This window comes from Corylus avellana, chromosome 3, assembly GCF_965113065.1.
Source record: "Corylus avellana chromosome 3, dhCorAvel1.hap1.2, whole genome shotgun sequence".
Lineage (NCBI taxonomy): Eukaryota > Viridiplantae > Streptophyta > Magnoliopsida > Fagales > Betulaceae > Corylus > Corylus avellana.
In genome coordinates this window covers 4,995,749-5,011,592 of record NC_142492.1, presented here as the reverse complement: position 1 = coordinate 5,011,592, position 15,844 = coordinate 4,995,749, and the positions used below count along the sequence as shown (strand labels likewise).

The following is a 15,844-nucleotide window of genomic DNA, read 5'->3' as shown; positions in this document are numbered from 1 at the left end:
TTGTCGCTAAAGAGGCAGGGTGTCCTGTCTCATCATAGAGGCCAAAGGGTAAACATAAGAACCAATATTTTGCACTCATTTCTGATTTCTCCACCTCTCACTAGAAAATAAATAAACAAATAAAAAATTATGAATCTGTAGAAGTCAGACTCAGAGATTTTTATTTTATTTTTATTTTTGGAAAAAACAGTAATGTCATTGAAAATTCAAAATACAACACTTCCCGGACAAACCTGCAACAAGTAAACATACAGCTAACAGTAAATGCAACTAGAACTTGCTGCCAACAGACAGAGGCAGCAAACAAGATTATAATTTAATATGAAAACACAGTGCAACAATATTTGGCATAGTTGCTGTAAAAAACAACTACAGTACATATGTTGCAGTTTCATGTTACAACACCAAAGTCAAACTTCAAATACGAAACACTCTAAACATTTTTTTAACTAAAAAGCAAAAAACGCCACCGAAAGAGCAATTATGAACAAACCCCTAGTAATTCTGCACTTTGCTGCCACTCTAGTTCTAATCTCCCATTTGATGATTTGAATCAAGCCACTCATCTGACTTGGGAATTATGCATCACTAGACACTGACACAGGCACCTTTTCATATCCTTCCAACTCTCTAAGTCTCCGAGGAAAGATGCAACGACCACCAAACTTCTGCTGCAAGTAAATGATCAAGGCAAAAAGCAAACCCCCAAGAGGAATAACAACATCCCAAGTAGAGGAGTAAAAATCTGCACCAGGATTTGCATATATGTATGACCCATCATAGTGGTGAGAATACTTGTGAGCCCTGTAAAGATCATATGCATGGGGCAGCAACCGGACAAAAGTGTTTCCGAGGTAGAATGAACAAGAAAGACTGCTCCTTTTTGTGTTCCAGAACATATTGAGCAGTATTTGAGGCAACAGAAAACCGTCCAGGACCAAACCAGCATAAGATTTCAAGCCTCCCCAAAGAGAACGCGGTGGGTAACTACTTGTAATGAAAGCTGAGGCCATCATAACATCATTTTCGCTGCTGTTCCACAAGTTCACCACCACAGGAACTAAAGCCCCTGCTATATATAATGGTAAAGCCACGAAGAGAACCTTCTTCTCAGCACCCCACAAGCTCTTTTGATTTCCATCACTCCATCTTGCTGACCATGTTTTTTGCAGAAGACGGAATTGCAGCAAGAAAGCTACCATTCCAGTCACCCTAACAATCACCTGTCAGAATATTAATTAAATGATTAAATTTACTCTTTCTTATCAACTCAGCTTAAGCTTTTGGAATAAGTGTTTGATTTAACGTTACCTCGTTCGCTTCGAGCCATCCGTCGCTTTTGCGCATTATGTTCCACCGGCTCGAACTCCTGAAGAACAGGGCTTCGAAGTTCAGCACAAGAGGCACCAGTTGGCCTAAAGTGAGAACTGAAAGCATGACAAGGGAGATCAAGGGAAGCACATGAGGGTGCCTTTTCACATGAAAGACCTGCAGAACCACAAAAACACACGACAGTGTGGTGGAGATAAGTACCATGACAATCTCCACATCCATCCTCCATATGGAAGATCCATCCTCGTAAGTTGCAGACAACTCTAAACGCTCAAAGTAAAGTGTATCAGATTTGTTCCGTGCGCTATTAATGCTTCCCTTGATGTAACCTCCACGCCTCGAATTTAATGAAGGGAATTGAAATTCAACAAGAATCTCACAATCCCAAGAATCATTTCTTGGTATTTGATCGTCAGAGCCAATATTTCGGCAGCCTACCATACACAAGCGTCCTGTTTCCGCATCATATGTCCCTTCAGCCAAAATCTCAGAGCTCTCATATGGTGTTGAAGATGCGTTAAACGGAGAAAACCCATTGTACGATTGAAGGTTTATTTGGTAGCTGATATTGACCGGACCGCTGCCGCCGAGATCTGGTGCCTCCGCTTCAGAGTCTTGGGAGCTTGAGTACTCATAAAACAGAGCGCCAACAGAGATGGGAACTGAATAACCCCAAGCGATTGTTCCTTTAGAATTTTTCACAGAGGAATCAAATCTCATGACTGAAATAGAAGACCCATTTGGGTATCTTGCCCCTTTGATTCTAGCAGGCTTCTCAGATTTCTGGCATAACTTCCTGGCAGTGTCAATTTTTGTATACTGATACTTCAAGTCAGGAACCCCGGCCATTCTATTCCGAAAACTTCGAAACATGATCCTGTCGAAATAACCTTTCTCTTGCATGGTTTTGTTGGTCCAAATTTTCCCCACCATGTCACTAACATCTTTGATTGACCAGATTGCAGGAAACCTCAAGGTCAATCTTGTTGAACAATCACCCACACGAGCATTAACCCAAGATTCCTTCACGCCCGAAATTCGGCAAGCAACGATGCAGAGCTGATGCTCTGTTTCATCCCATGTTCCTTCCCCCACCAGAGTCGTTTCAGGATTGAAACTCCGGTAATAACTGACGTAGCTAGTGTTAGGAGGAAACTCCACGAGAACCCGCATCGTTTCTTTGTCCTCAGAACACTCGATCATAGACATGGACATGAAACGAGGAACATATCCCATGCCTGCATCAAACGGACTGCAATTCTTTGCAGAATTGCAGCCGCTGTCGTATCTCAATTTGAACGGATGGAATCCCCCCAAGGCTACTGAGCATAATTGGTGTTTTGGAAGAGAACTAAGTGATAAACCCTTTGGAAGATCACTTCCGGTTTTGAAATCTCCTGAAACTGGTGTGTATTTATACTCCATTTGAGGAAGCAACAATACAGAAATTTTCTCGAAGTGGGTTGGATCATTGGCAGAAGTACTCAAGCTCTCAAAAGATCCAGTAATCAAACTAGTAATACTAGTGGAACTTGTGAGATTATGGAGTTTAAGAACAGCAGAAAGATCAAGCAAATTACCTTCTTTAGTGTATGAAGAGGCTGATCCAACCATACAAAGATCTCCCTTTGATTCTGACCAGAACCCCTCCAGTTTAAAGCTTACAGAACTTCTTTCAGACGTAGAATAGTATACCTGGCGGGGATACGAGAAATCTTCCATCCTGTTGTACTTATTGGCGCTTGGAAATGTCAAACGCCCTTTAAGCTTGAACAAGCCTGGAACGTCGGTGTCATAGACAGACATCGTGCGAAGAAGGATGGAGTTTAAGAAAGTTGACGAGTATGAAAACGGGTTTGGTTCCAGAACTGGGTTGCCGCCGGTATAGTAACCTTCATGGGAGCGTGGAAGAGGTAATTTTGGGAGTGCAGCTTCGTTATGGGTAGATGGAGGGACGGTTGAAGAGCAGTGATAGTAGTAATCTGGGGGTTGAGTTGCTGAGGATGAGACAGAGTTGAAAGAGAAGGTGGTAGAAAGGAGGAAAAACATGAGAAGCCATTTGTGTGAAGAGGTTGTCATTGCAGAAGAGTTCAGTTCTGCCTTTGCCATGGATTCTTTCTATGTGCTGAAGAACATTGAACAAGACCAAGTTAAGGGGCACCACTGAAGATTAGTAAAGACTGGACCACTAATGAGTAACGGTAGAAGTCCTTGTGTTCTTATATTGTCCTTCTAAGAACGATGTGACTTTTTGTGATTGATCACTATTGAATTTTGATCAAATTCTAATTTTAAAAGTTATTTCATTTTTTTAGAGACACAAAAGAAATTTATAAAATTATTTGTAATAAAAGATTTAAAAGATCTAACTGTTTAAAAGCATGTGCATATCTTTGAATAGGAGATGTTGTGCGAGTATCTACCGGACCTAAATTGTCAACAGGATCTCTAATCATGGTGAAAATTTGTCCAAAAGTCGCCTCACCGATTGCACCGATTGGGACGCTTAGGGAAGCTTTCATGTCAATTACTTTCATTCCTCTCGTTAGACCATTTATGTTCCTCATATTATCATACAATTGGGATGATGTGACAGTGAAAATCAACTGTTGATTTTACTATTTACAAAGTCCTTACTGATTCAAAGGCCGATTTTTATTACCACATCATCTCAATTGTATGGCAACTTACTCAATTGTATTACTCGCTAATATTATACAACTGCCATACAACTAAGAGGACGTTATAGTAAAAATCAAGTCCTGATTGTTTTTTTATTTTTTAACAAGTGGTATCAAATGGTTGGTTTTCAACTTTTCATTATCACTTCATTAAGTTGTATGCCAATTGGATACCTATTTTACTAAATAACATTACTTTTTTTTTTTTTTTTTGACATGTCCACACAAAAGGGGATGGGAAATTCGAACTAGTAACCTTCGCTTCATGGAGTGTGATCTCTAGCCGATTGAGCTACCCATTGAGGACACTAAATAACATTACTGATATTATATTAGTTAACCTAATATATATAGGATAGGTTTAAGGGGTTAATTTTCTACATAGTAATAATTTTGAAGATTTAGTCCAATTGTCTTGACATTAATGCAAGACAGCATACCATCAAGGGTGGTGGTTCAATGGCCTAAGAAAATTTTAAAAAGCTTTAAATTTGGAGATGATGAGCCACTTAGGGTCAACATTGGTGAGCTAATTCAGGAATTTGAAGGGTTTAGATGGTGGCAGGGGTGGGGGGAGAGGGGGTTGAGCTCCTCAAAATTCTTCTTACCCTCGGTAAAAAAAAAAAATTTAATGCCATGATTATGGATTTATGCCCACCCCCACCCACCCCCCCTTCAGCAATTCTTGAGGACAAATGCCCCCCGAACCAAATGTTGAAGATGATGCAGTTGAGTCAACTCTAACCATTGTACCTCGAAACTTGTAGTTGCAGAAGAACAAAAGGTTGAAGATGATGCAGTTCCCAATATTTTTCTTAAACTATGGAAGAAGATAAGGTACACGCATGCAAGAGAAAAATAAAATAAAATAAAATAAAATAAAAAAGGTACAGTGTGCAACTTACAAGCATAAGAAAGAGACCAAAAAATCTTTATAAAATTATAAAGTCTTGTCCACATGTTTAACTCTTTCCAATAATTTTCTTAAAGAAAGGAAGAAGACATGGTACATGCTAACATGCGTGCAAGAGAACGAAAAAAAAAAAATACAGCGTGCAACTTGCAAAGCATAAAAAGGAGACCAAAAAATCAATTGTTATTTCTAATTTTCTATATTAAGTTATTCAAATAAAAGTTAAATTTAAAGAGAAAAACTCTTTTTTTAAAAAAAGAAAAAAACTTAAAGAGTCACTTTTAAAATAAACCAAATATCAAATTATCTATATCTTCCTCTATTTTAGTTAAATATTATTATTTTCTCATCTTTTTAATTCTTTTTTTGCTCTTGATAGATGAGAGAGAGAAGGAAAATGAATATATAAGATTAGAAAACTAAATAACTTTCACTTTTTGGCACTTAGTATTTGGAGAGCCTTGTTAATCAAAGTTAAATTTGAAATAGAATAGAGAGCTTGTTAAATGACTCTTTATATGAGTTATTTCAAATTTTTAAAGAAAAACCAAATTTAAAGAGCTCAATGGGAATGCTCTTACCACACGTTTTGTTTCCTAGAACAATGTGCCAATTAAGTTCAAAAGAGGCTAAAGATCAATTGTCAAATCTCCTTACATCTTACAAAGATTACAAAACTTTGAGGCATTTTTCTTCTTAAAGACTTGTCAATTTTTCCTTTCACTTTCCAACTTCAACGGAAAATTAAGGAATGTAATTAAATTTTTATATTTAGATTTAAATTGTTGGTTTTTCCTTTCACTTTCCAACTTCAACAAAAAATTGAGGTATGTAATTAAATTTTTATATTTAGATTTAATTTTTTAAAAAAAAATTAATTGTTTTGATATTTATATTGCTATTCTTGATAATTATTTTTATATTTAATTATTTATTAATTGATATAGTTTTTGTTTCATATTTTAATTGTATAAAATATATAATTGTAGTTATCTGAGATTATGGAGAAAAACAATGATTCTATTGAGCCTCAGTTAAATTCTAAACGAGCTCGTGTTAAAATTGGTTAGCAGAGACAAATATTATATTTCCAATCTATTAACAATCACGCCTTCTTAGACCCCTGTTGCAAGGCCCGTCTTCTACAGTCTCACGGATGTTTCCATTTCGTCCCACTATAGTGAAATTTTTTTGCCCCCCCTCAATGAATATCCTAGCTCCACTCCTGGATGGCGGATTTCATAAGGATAGTCAAAATTTCTTAAATAACTATACTTTATAGTTGTTTAAACTCCCACATCTTTCACATTATATATAAAAAGTTGAAATTAATTACATCATCAATTCATTGAAAAAATTGCTCAATGTATTTCAGTATTTGCCCTATCTATTGGGCATTTAGATTTTTTAGAACAAAGAGAATTCAATTATTGTGAAAAATGAGGGTAAATCTGTCAAAAAAAAGAAAGTAAAAGGATAAATTTGTCCTCCCCTTTTCAAAAACAGACTTGAATCGAAAAAATCTCATTCCATCTATTTAGAGTATGTAGCGGACATCATCCACAAACCCTCAATCACCCATCAGAAACAAAGATGCCACCACCCACAACAACACAAAAAGTCATCACACATTTCTAATTAAATAAAAATATGGCTATGACTGTTAATGTTTTTGTAAGGGTATTTTCTCTCTTCTTTTTTTTAATGGGTTGTTTGTCTTCTGAAAACAAAATGACAGAAAATAAAAGAGAAATTCAATCGATTAATTAATTCATGGAGAATTATTGTCCTTTGGACGTTTGATTTTGTGGATAAATTTGGGCCTTTGTTTCTTCTCCCCCAAAAGCTGGATAAGGTTGGAAAATTCTCGGAACTTATCAGAGTCGTTCCTCAAGTCATCGTCAAACTCTTTGCTCTGGATGGATAGGAAATACTCAAAAATTAAATATGGAAAAGACTAAATCAACGTCAACGGATTGGCGACTTTGAAAACGCATTCATTTCCCCCACGGTTTTCAGACCAAACAACACGGCATTGCCGTGAAAGAAGAATAAACCAAACATATAGCGTTAATCGTACGCTATTTTTCCTCAAACCCAAGGAAAATTTAAAAAATAAATAAATAAATAAAAAATGAGTGACGGATGAAACTAGGGATTAATCTTATTATTGGGTTTGTAAAAATAATAAGGAAAATGAAAAGAAAATTCCAAAATAATATTGGTTTTAAAGTTACCAAAAAGAATACTTGATCTTTAGAGTTTCCTAGGGGTCAATATGATTGTTGGAGGTTGTAGTTTGCCTTCCAAATTCTATTATTACTCTTTTTTTCTTTTTTTTTTTAATAGCCTACATCTGAAAAAGTAGGCATGTGTTTTCAAAACATTATTATAAGAAGGTGGGAGAAGTTTTCTAAAAGTTTTAAGGTTTTTATGTTTTTTGAGAAGTGTTTAGTAGTAAAAACCAATAATTATTGTTTGCAAAGTATTTTAAAAAGATTTCTAGAGATAGAGACCATAATATAATATTATGATTTCAACGGAAGATATATGAGTACTATCTAAGTTGTCTTTAGAGTTTCTTTTTTTTTTTTAATTGAATAAGGAAATCGCTACAAGCGGGGTCCTTGCTATTTTTTATCCTGATGGAAAAGAGAATGGGAGAACTAGTGGGAATGCTACTAAACACAAGGTGGGTAGTGGCCCGTTTTGCTAGAGTATGTGCGCAATAATTGACATATTTAAAAACTTTCATAGCATTCCAGCATTATCTAAGTTATCTTTAGAGCTTGTTTGTAATTGCATTGAGCTTCAAAAGTACTTAATTATTTGACTTTTTTACTAAAAAAAAAAAAAGAGCTTAAAGAATGAAACCTTTTTACATATACACCCACATAATATCATAAAGAACCCTTGAATGTGTATTTGATTATCCACCTTATAATTTTATGCTTACATTTGTAAATCTAAATGGACTTAAAAGCTTCATTATGAAATGGAAGTGCACATCTTTATTTATTTATTTATTTTTAGCAACATAACCATTACATTAAAACGAAATAAAACTACAAAAGGAAGGGGTGTGAGGGACCACAACAAACACCCCAAAAATAGCCATTATAATGCATGAAATTCAAACTACAAATAAAACGAAAAATTAATCCTAACATATCTGGTCTCATAGTTCATTGACCAAATGGTGGGTATGTCATGCAATTCAAAGAAGACTTGCCAACTTGGTCCTGCTGTGTTTACTTATGGTGGAATGAAGAGGATGAAAAATAGGACCTCACCTCACAACACAAGGTTGATTTATGATAATTATTATCTGCCTCTTTATTTCAATAAGGGTTACAGTCAACTCAAATTAGGTTAGGAATTGTTATCCCCACCTTGACTAGGACTAGAAATTATAAACCTACTAGGACTTGGACAACGATACGTGCAAGGAAAGAAATAACTATTACATGAAAATATCAAATAAAGAGACCAATGACTATTATTATGGAAAAAGCTATAACTCTTTCAACACGTTGGTAGAGACTTTTAGAGAGGGGATCGTAACACATACTACTAAAAAAAGAGTACTAATAATGATGGCGATGAGACGGTCAATGAAAATATATTTTCTGCATCATTGGACAAAGAAGCCTGCTCCACGACAGTTCTAGATAAAAAAGAACTATTTCCACTTCATTGGAGGTGGAGATGAACTCTCAAAGAAGATATGACACTAAATACCACCAGAGAGAGCAACAACAGACGACTCGTGATGAATCCGAGGGTTGGAAGACCAATGAAAGGACACGTGCATATCAAAGGTAAATGAACGACCATAGATTTAACTTACATTTTCCCATAAATAAAAATGAGAAATGCTACATATCCCAAATTTGTTTCCCAAAAGTTAGTTTACAAATAATATGTCACCATCTTATGAGTTGATGACAAAATTCTCAAAATAATAAATTTCATGAGATGATGACACATCATTTGAGAACCAACTTTTGAGAAACAAATTTGAAATGTGTAACACTCCTCAAGAAAAAGATGCAAAGAGAAGAGAAGGAATTTTTTTAAAATAAAAAAATAAAAAAATTAGAGGAAAAGGCAAAAAAACTTTAGAGAGAGGAAAAGAGGAAGAAAAAATAAGCATGTGAACGCACATCTTGGAAGAAATTAGAAGAGTGATGTTACTACAAATTTTACTACACCTCAATTTAACTCGCTGAGTGACATGAGAACAAAACAACAATCTTATTTTGCAACTTTTTTGCAGTAAAATTTATAACACCCCAGCAATTTCAAAATTATAAATGAGTTGAAGAGTTATATAACCACAAAAATAAAAAATTAACAAGTCTTTTACCATCCATGAACTGTAGTCAAGAATTAGATAATTAGACATACGTACCTGCCCCATCTATATCTAGACATATGTAAAAAAAAATTATGAGTGCCCTCAGAGTATCAAGTGTCAGGACTCGAGAATTGAAGTCTATTCAAGATGGAAACCGAAACCAATAAGTAACTTACAGAGACGGGTTCGTTTCCATCCTTAAACAATCAGTAGACTTTCTAAGCCCATCCATATCTACGCCATATATACAGCATCCAAAATTATACGTCCCCAGTCTCGAAGGTACGGCATAAAAATACTCTATAATTTAACTCTATACTATTGAGATAAAATCAGAGACCTAAGTTGCATGTCATGGATGTGAAACAATTTGTTTCAAGTCTAAATCAGCCTTTCAGCAAGAGAATGTTGCAGCCTTAGGCATATCAGGCAACCGCTTGTTCCCATTCACGGGAGGTGATAGGAATTTCTCGCAGTTCTCAGCTCCAATTCGGGTAAAATCTTTCACAAGCAAATCTACATACCCAGCCAAAGAATCCTTAAACCGTTTTGAGCAGCTCTTGTCACCCACATCGACATCCTGCACCCCACCTTTCACCAGAGATCCTACTTGAGCACCATCCATATATGCTTTACATGCCACCAGAATATCGTGCGCACGATTGCAGAAATGCCCCAATACAAAGTCCTCAAAATGCTGCAGCCACATGAATCAGAATTAGCTGTTGGACCCTCAGAAAGGAAGAAACAGCATTTGTGCCTAACACACATTCACCACATACATAATATTATATTAACTGCGGAAATGTTAAGTATGAACCCCTGTAATTCTTCTTCGCAAAGTTCTTAGGTACTGAATTATTGCAGATAACATGGTTGTTGACGAGAACTTCAGGAATTTTTCCATTTCATTTATATTTAATTAATTCAATTGCATATTAAAAGCTACTAAGGAATCTGCATGAAGTGAAGTGATCTACTGGACCATGACAATGAAACTTTAGTCAGCAAGTCAGCCAATGAGGTTATAAATTTTTCCTATAAATTGAAATTGGTGTCAATCTCAGGATCAAGACAACTGCTAACCATACTCAAAATATGAAAATATGGAACAAGGTACCATCAAAGGAAACTTACCTTTGGTGGCCTCCTCATTGTGTATATCATTGTCCTCAATGATAGGATAAATGTATCTTCGTTGTACTGCTGGGACCTCATTTCACCAGAGGCTGAGCCACTCATAGATGCATATCCAGGCTCATTAAAATAGGGCTTTGTATTCAAGATCAACCCTTGGATGGATACAAGAACTTGTAGCATGGTTGATACACCTGGGATCCACTTCTCATTCTTTTTGCCAGACCAGGTGTTAAGTAGACTGAGGCATACTTTCCCACAATTGTACAAATTAGGATTCAGTCGAAGACCACCAGAGTGGTAGTAGACATGCTGGCATAAGCAAGTTCCTCAGTTGTAAGACCTATGATGTAAAGTAGAAGATTTGAAAACAATGCCAGATTTTCAAAGCCTCAATCACATACCGGTGGTACATTAGGGTAGCCACTGGGGAAGGAAACATCAAAGAAGAAGAGACCATCATGGTAGGGAGTCCCCTCTGCTCCAATGATGACAGCCCGCATAAGATCCATCCTTGTTTCATAAACCCTAACAAATATTGTCTCTGTCGAAAGGATACAAAGATGCATTAATCAAAAAGTGAACAATCATATTCCTGCAGGAAAAGAAAGGTCGGTCCCAGAGTGGCAGAAACCAAATCCAGTATTGTCCCGCACTACATTTCTACAGCTATGTTCTGCAAACTCATTTTTTATGTTTTAATTGCAAAGTAAGATTTCAGGATACGATTATCACCAACAAATTCATTTTTGATGGTTCAACAAAAATTAAGGCTATGTTATTGATAATGTCAGCCATTATATAACACAAATAGAAAGTATGAAAACTCACCTGGTAAATCCTTCTCCAGGATCTTCCACTCCTCCTGAATTTTCTTTGCCCAATTCTTTGATGGCTGTAAGAAAGAGGGTGACAAAAATGTCGTTACATAGGTATTAAACTACAGATTGAAAAAAGAAAGCAATGCAATTCATCATCTGAACCTAGGCACCTGCTTCATGGAGGAACTATGGCCAGTATAGTGATGGTCTGAATGATCTTCGACGGTATCAAATTGTTTAAAAAGCCGGAACTTCCTCAGAATTTCATCTTTGACCTCTCCAGCGATTGCCTCAACATGGAATGTTGAACTACCATCAGCAGCTGCATTATTTTGATTTGGGGCAGAATAATCCTGAACCCAGGGGATATCAGCCACTTCTTCAGCAGCAGGATGTAAACCATGAAATGGATAAAAACTTTGTATTGTATGGTTCGTGAGAGATGCCTTCACTTTATTTTTAAGAGACTCCTGCCACAAGGGCATAGATGGGTCTTCTACAGGAGGATAATGTAATGCATCTGTATAAGTAGGATAATACGTACTACTTGCACCAACTTGCTTCTTTGCATTCTTGGAAATATAATTTCCCCAAATAGATGAATCAGTTCCATGAGAGGGCGGCACTGGCTCAAATTTATTTACATAACTATGATTAGTTGAACTACTTGAAGTAACTGGCTTCTTCTTACTTTTAAAAGGCTCCAAAAACCACCGTGATTTAGATGATTCTTTCCCAACAGGGAGATTCAGAGCACTCCCTCTATGCTTTGAAGCAGGTGATTTCTTTTTATTTTGGGCAACTTGTGAATGATACCAAGATGAAGACAGATCCATTTCGGGAGGGTGAATCACAGTATCTATTTGGGTTTGCATACTTGAACTACCCACTGAAGTTGACTTCATGTCGATGTGAGCAGGCTTTGATGACCATGAAGACGGTGATGAGTCTAAGCCATGAAGACCAGCAACATCCAAGTGCAATTGAGATGCCGTATATTGTGAACTATTTCCAGCAATTGGCTTTTTTTTACATTCAGTGAAATCTGGCAACCAAGGAATCGCTGCCTCTATTCCAGGAGGAATGTCCATCTTATCAAGATGGTCTTGCAAATTGGCATAATCATCAACATCCATGAAATCATCAGGATAACCATCAATATACTCATTATTATCATCAAAAGATAGATCAGAAGTATGACCATCGAGGTTGATTAAATTATGTGAGACTGGAGAAAAACTCTCAGAGGATTCAACTCCATTCACCGATCCAAGGGTTTCAACACCAGGAGCAAAAAAATAATTGGCCAAAGCTTCCTGATAAGTAAAATGAAATATAATAAGAACAAGAATCAGAAACAGCATGGCTACCTTGGATGTTTGTTGTATTCACAAAAGTCAACAGCTAGCTCATATTTAAAATGTTAATCACAAACCTGAGCTTGAAGATCATCATAACCATCAAAAACATCTTCTACTGCCTTCCCTTTGTTACTTGTGTGAACTTGTTCATCGATGAATATAACATCAGCTGAATCTCCTTCTTTATCTATATCAATCACATCATGCAGAATGACCTAGAAAGGGACAAGCACACTGCTTACTACAATCATTAAGCGATAATGAAGAAAATTTATAAGAGCTAGAGAACGCTAAAACTCAAATCATATGAGAGAACAACCACATTTTGTTCCAAATGAACATCCTATCCTATTATATTTCATCTATCTCAAATGTGTTCAATGAGATACAAAATAAAGTTAAGCAAGGAAAAGAAAGAAAAAGGAAGAAGCATACTCACAGGTGAATACGCATTTGACCAGGAGAAAAAAATTCAATAAGAAAGATTAACATTCACATGCATTTTTTGACATAAAAATCTAGATGTCTGAGTTAGGCAGCATTTTTTTGAGCCTTTACCAAATTACCAAGGTTTTCAAACATTTTATATGACATCTCTGTCAGCATCTTATGAATAAGTTTTCATGCTATAAGCATTTCAAATCTGCATTTTCTACTTTTTCAATTTGTGAATTGGCAACAAGCTCCCCACAAAGTGCCAACTATAGTTTGAGTGCAGATACTCTGCCGCCTCAATTGTCATTAAACTAACTGAGCACACATCACTGCGTGCCTGATAGTATCAAACAAAGACGTATGAAGGTTATTTTGTTATATACGTCTTAAAGTCAGTTGAATATTGTGCAATGATCGCATATTGTGTGGTAATTACACACAACTATAAGAAGTAGTTCCACCTAGAAGCATAACCAAATGGTGACATAAAAAGAAAGCCAACTCTCCTCAAGATAGAAAATAAAAGTTAACTTTCTCAAGACAAGGAGCCTGAAGGAAGGTCTAGCTATACAATGACAGCTCGGTTTAAAAAATCAAGAACATTTTATTTGCTAAATAGAGCTTAATTCTTCCCAACTTTTAAAAGAGTGGAAACGTACAGTTAATCCAGATGGAGAAACCACGCAAAAGCTAAAATTGTGAGTGAACTAGCTCAAACAACAGCAAAGTCCTAGGAGTAAAAGTGTAGAAGTGAAGAGATGCGCACAAGGGAGGGTTTCCTAGTACCTTCCTCAAATCAAGAAACAGACTTTCTTTTAATTTTGAATGAATGTGCAAAACATTTCACTTTGAAAAATTATGGGCAGAAATCCAGCTGGGAATCAAAAAACGCCATAATTTTGGTCAAATAGATTTGCAACCATTCGACTGAAAGGATGGTGTTTCCAACGAAACATTGTGTAGGATTCAACTAAAGGATAGTGTAGTGATTCACTGAAAGTTAAATGGTCCATTCCAATTGTTAATCAAATTTAATTGACTACCTCAATGGCTTCAATATTTGGTAAATAACAACAAAATATAAAACTTATACGGGATAACATGGTATACAAATAATTATCAGTTTAGTAGCGAAAGCCCCTATCAATCTCAAACTCTTCTTTAGTTTATACCAAGATTCATTATCGTACATTGTATATAATACCAAAACACTCCTAGTAAACTGTTTAAACTACCGCTAAACTCCTTTTAAATGAAAAATTCCAAAACAAGTATAAAACAAAAAAATAAATAAGGACTTCCCAATTTAGCACCCAAAAAAAAAAAAAAAAAACCTAAAAACGGAAAATTGCACTCTATTAGGCATTCTAAATCCCCAATATCGCAAAACAAAAAAAAAGGAGGAACTCTCTCTCAATCAAGACGCACAAACCTTATCAATTCCAAGCAATTTAAAGCTACTTACACCAAGATTAAGCTAACTAATACCTGCAGTAGAACACTAATCCAAACAAGAAATTTCCGCAATCCAAAGGGTACGATCAATAACGGAAAAGGAAAAACTAAAAGATTAATTTTTTTTTCCATGGATTCGTTTGGCGTGCAAATTAAGGCATGTGATCGAGGAAAGTAAATCGACCAATAATTTCAGAGAATCGAGTTGTAAAGGAAAAGGAATATGCTTTGTCTGGACCTCTTTCTTTCTGCGCAATTTCGGTGAACGGAAAATCGGGGGCGGGATTTCGACGACGTCGGGGTCCATCAACGCGGAGCTGTTGCCGGATAACACTCGCTTCCTGTTTGGGGAGCGAGAAAATGAGGGAAAATTAGAGAATGTTGGCTAAAATATTGAGAGAGAGAGAGAGACGGAGACGGAGAGTTTTAAAGTGAAAAGCGAGAGAGACACTGAAGACACAGACTTGGAAATCTTAGGTAGGTATTTGGCTAACGGCGGCGGCTTCATCGATCAGCTTCAAAGATAAACAGGGCGCTGGAGAGTGGCTGGCGGCTCAGCGACTCGACTCGAATATCAGATATGGTTTTTGGTTTTTCTCTGCTCCGTGGAGTTTTCTGATTGGAGAGAGAGAGAGAGAGAGATTGGCTTTGGTCTTTGTGGCTTCGCGCCTAGACAAGGAGATTACGATAAAACCGGGAGTTTTGCCCTTCTCAATAAATGCACCGGTTTAACTCATTAATTTCCATCTTGCCACTGTTAGACTACTCTTTAGCCATCTAGCGGTCTCGTTCCTCTACGGTCACTTCTTCTACAGACCCTTGCGTCTCCACTGAAAAATTGCCATCTCAACAAAATGTGATGAAAAATCATGATCAAAGCCGTCCATCAAATAAGTTTTTTTACAATTTTTTTTCAATTCTTACAAGATTGAAGACCTCTCAATGTTGTAAATCCCATACCCATTATTTATACATTAATGATTTGTCCATTTGATTTTGGTGTTTTTTAACCGTTGGATTTTTTTTCAATTTTTATACTTTGTTATGTTTGTAGTACACAAACCACGAAGGTGATAATAAGTCAATCAACAGTGGGGCCCATGAAATGAGATAATATTTAAAAAAATAAAAATAAAAGGAGAAAAAAACTGTCTTTGGATGATGGCTGCGATGTTTCCGAGATTAAGGAACAATGGAATGTTCCTTAAGTAATGCGAACCGTGGATCTTATTATTATTTAGGGGATGTACTAGATAGAACCCAAACGTGGGAAGCAAGCCAAAACGGAATCGAATTTTGTAGAAAATGCTAGAAGGAGCATGTTGATTGGACCATCCCAACTCTATGGC

At 36.3% G+C, this 15,844-nt stretch overlaps 2 protein-coding genes across 2 annotated transcripts; both read right to left on the bottom strand.

The window, feature by feature from the left end:
- Positions 1-265: 265 nt before the first annotated feature.
- LOC132176078 (uncharacterized) lies at positions 266-3,505 on the bottom strand. The gene is made up of 2 exons (XM_059588200.2): positions 1,312-3,505; positions 266-1,223 (listed from the first exon to the last, which is right to left on the bottom strand). The coding sequence occupies exons 1-2, from the start codon at positions 3,439-3,441 to the stop codon at positions 579-581; spliced, it is 2,775 nt and encodes a 924-aa protein (XP_059444183.2). The 5' UTR covers positions 3,442-3,505; the 3' UTR covers positions 266-578.
- A 5,767-nt stretch (positions 3,506-9,272) lies between these two features.
- Positions 9,273-14,931, bottom strand: LOC132175284 (uncharacterized). Its single transcript, XM_059587170.2, has 7 exons — positions 14,734-14,931; positions 12,680-12,820; positions 11,415-12,560; positions 11,255-11,318; positions 10,828-10,967; positions 10,424-10,735; positions 9,273-9,983 (listed from the first exon to the last, which is right to left on the bottom strand). Exons 1-7 carry the CDS (start codon positions 14,800-14,802, stop codon positions 9,681-9,683), a joined length of 2,175 nt encoding a protein of 724 aa, XP_059443153.2. The 5' UTR covers positions 14,803-14,931; the 3' UTR covers positions 9,273-9,680.
- Positions 14,932-15,844: the final 913 nt, after the last annotated feature.

Bases quoted from the DNA above. Each gene is read 5' to 3' on its own strand.
- LOC132176078 (XM_059588200.2), bottom strand. From the start codon at position 3,441: ATGGCAAAGGCAGAACTGAACTCTTCTGCAATGACAACCTCTTCACAC. The intron at 1,224-1,311 runs GTAACGTTAAAT...ATATTCTGACAG, and splicing joins GATGGCTCGAAGCGAACGAG to GTGATTGTTAGGGTGACTGG.
- LOC132175284 (XM_059587170.2), bottom strand. From the start codon at position 14,802: ATGGACCCCGACGTCGTCGAAATCCCGCCCCCGATTTTCCGTTCACCG. The intron at 12,561-12,679 runs GTTTGTGATTAA...TTTACTTATCAG, and splicing joins ATGATGATCTTCAAGCTCAG to GAAGCTTTGGCCAATTATTT. The intron at 10,968-11,254 runs GTGAGTTTTCAT...TCCTTTCGACAG, and splicing joins CCTGGAGAAGGATTTACCAG to AGACAATATTTGTTAGGGTT.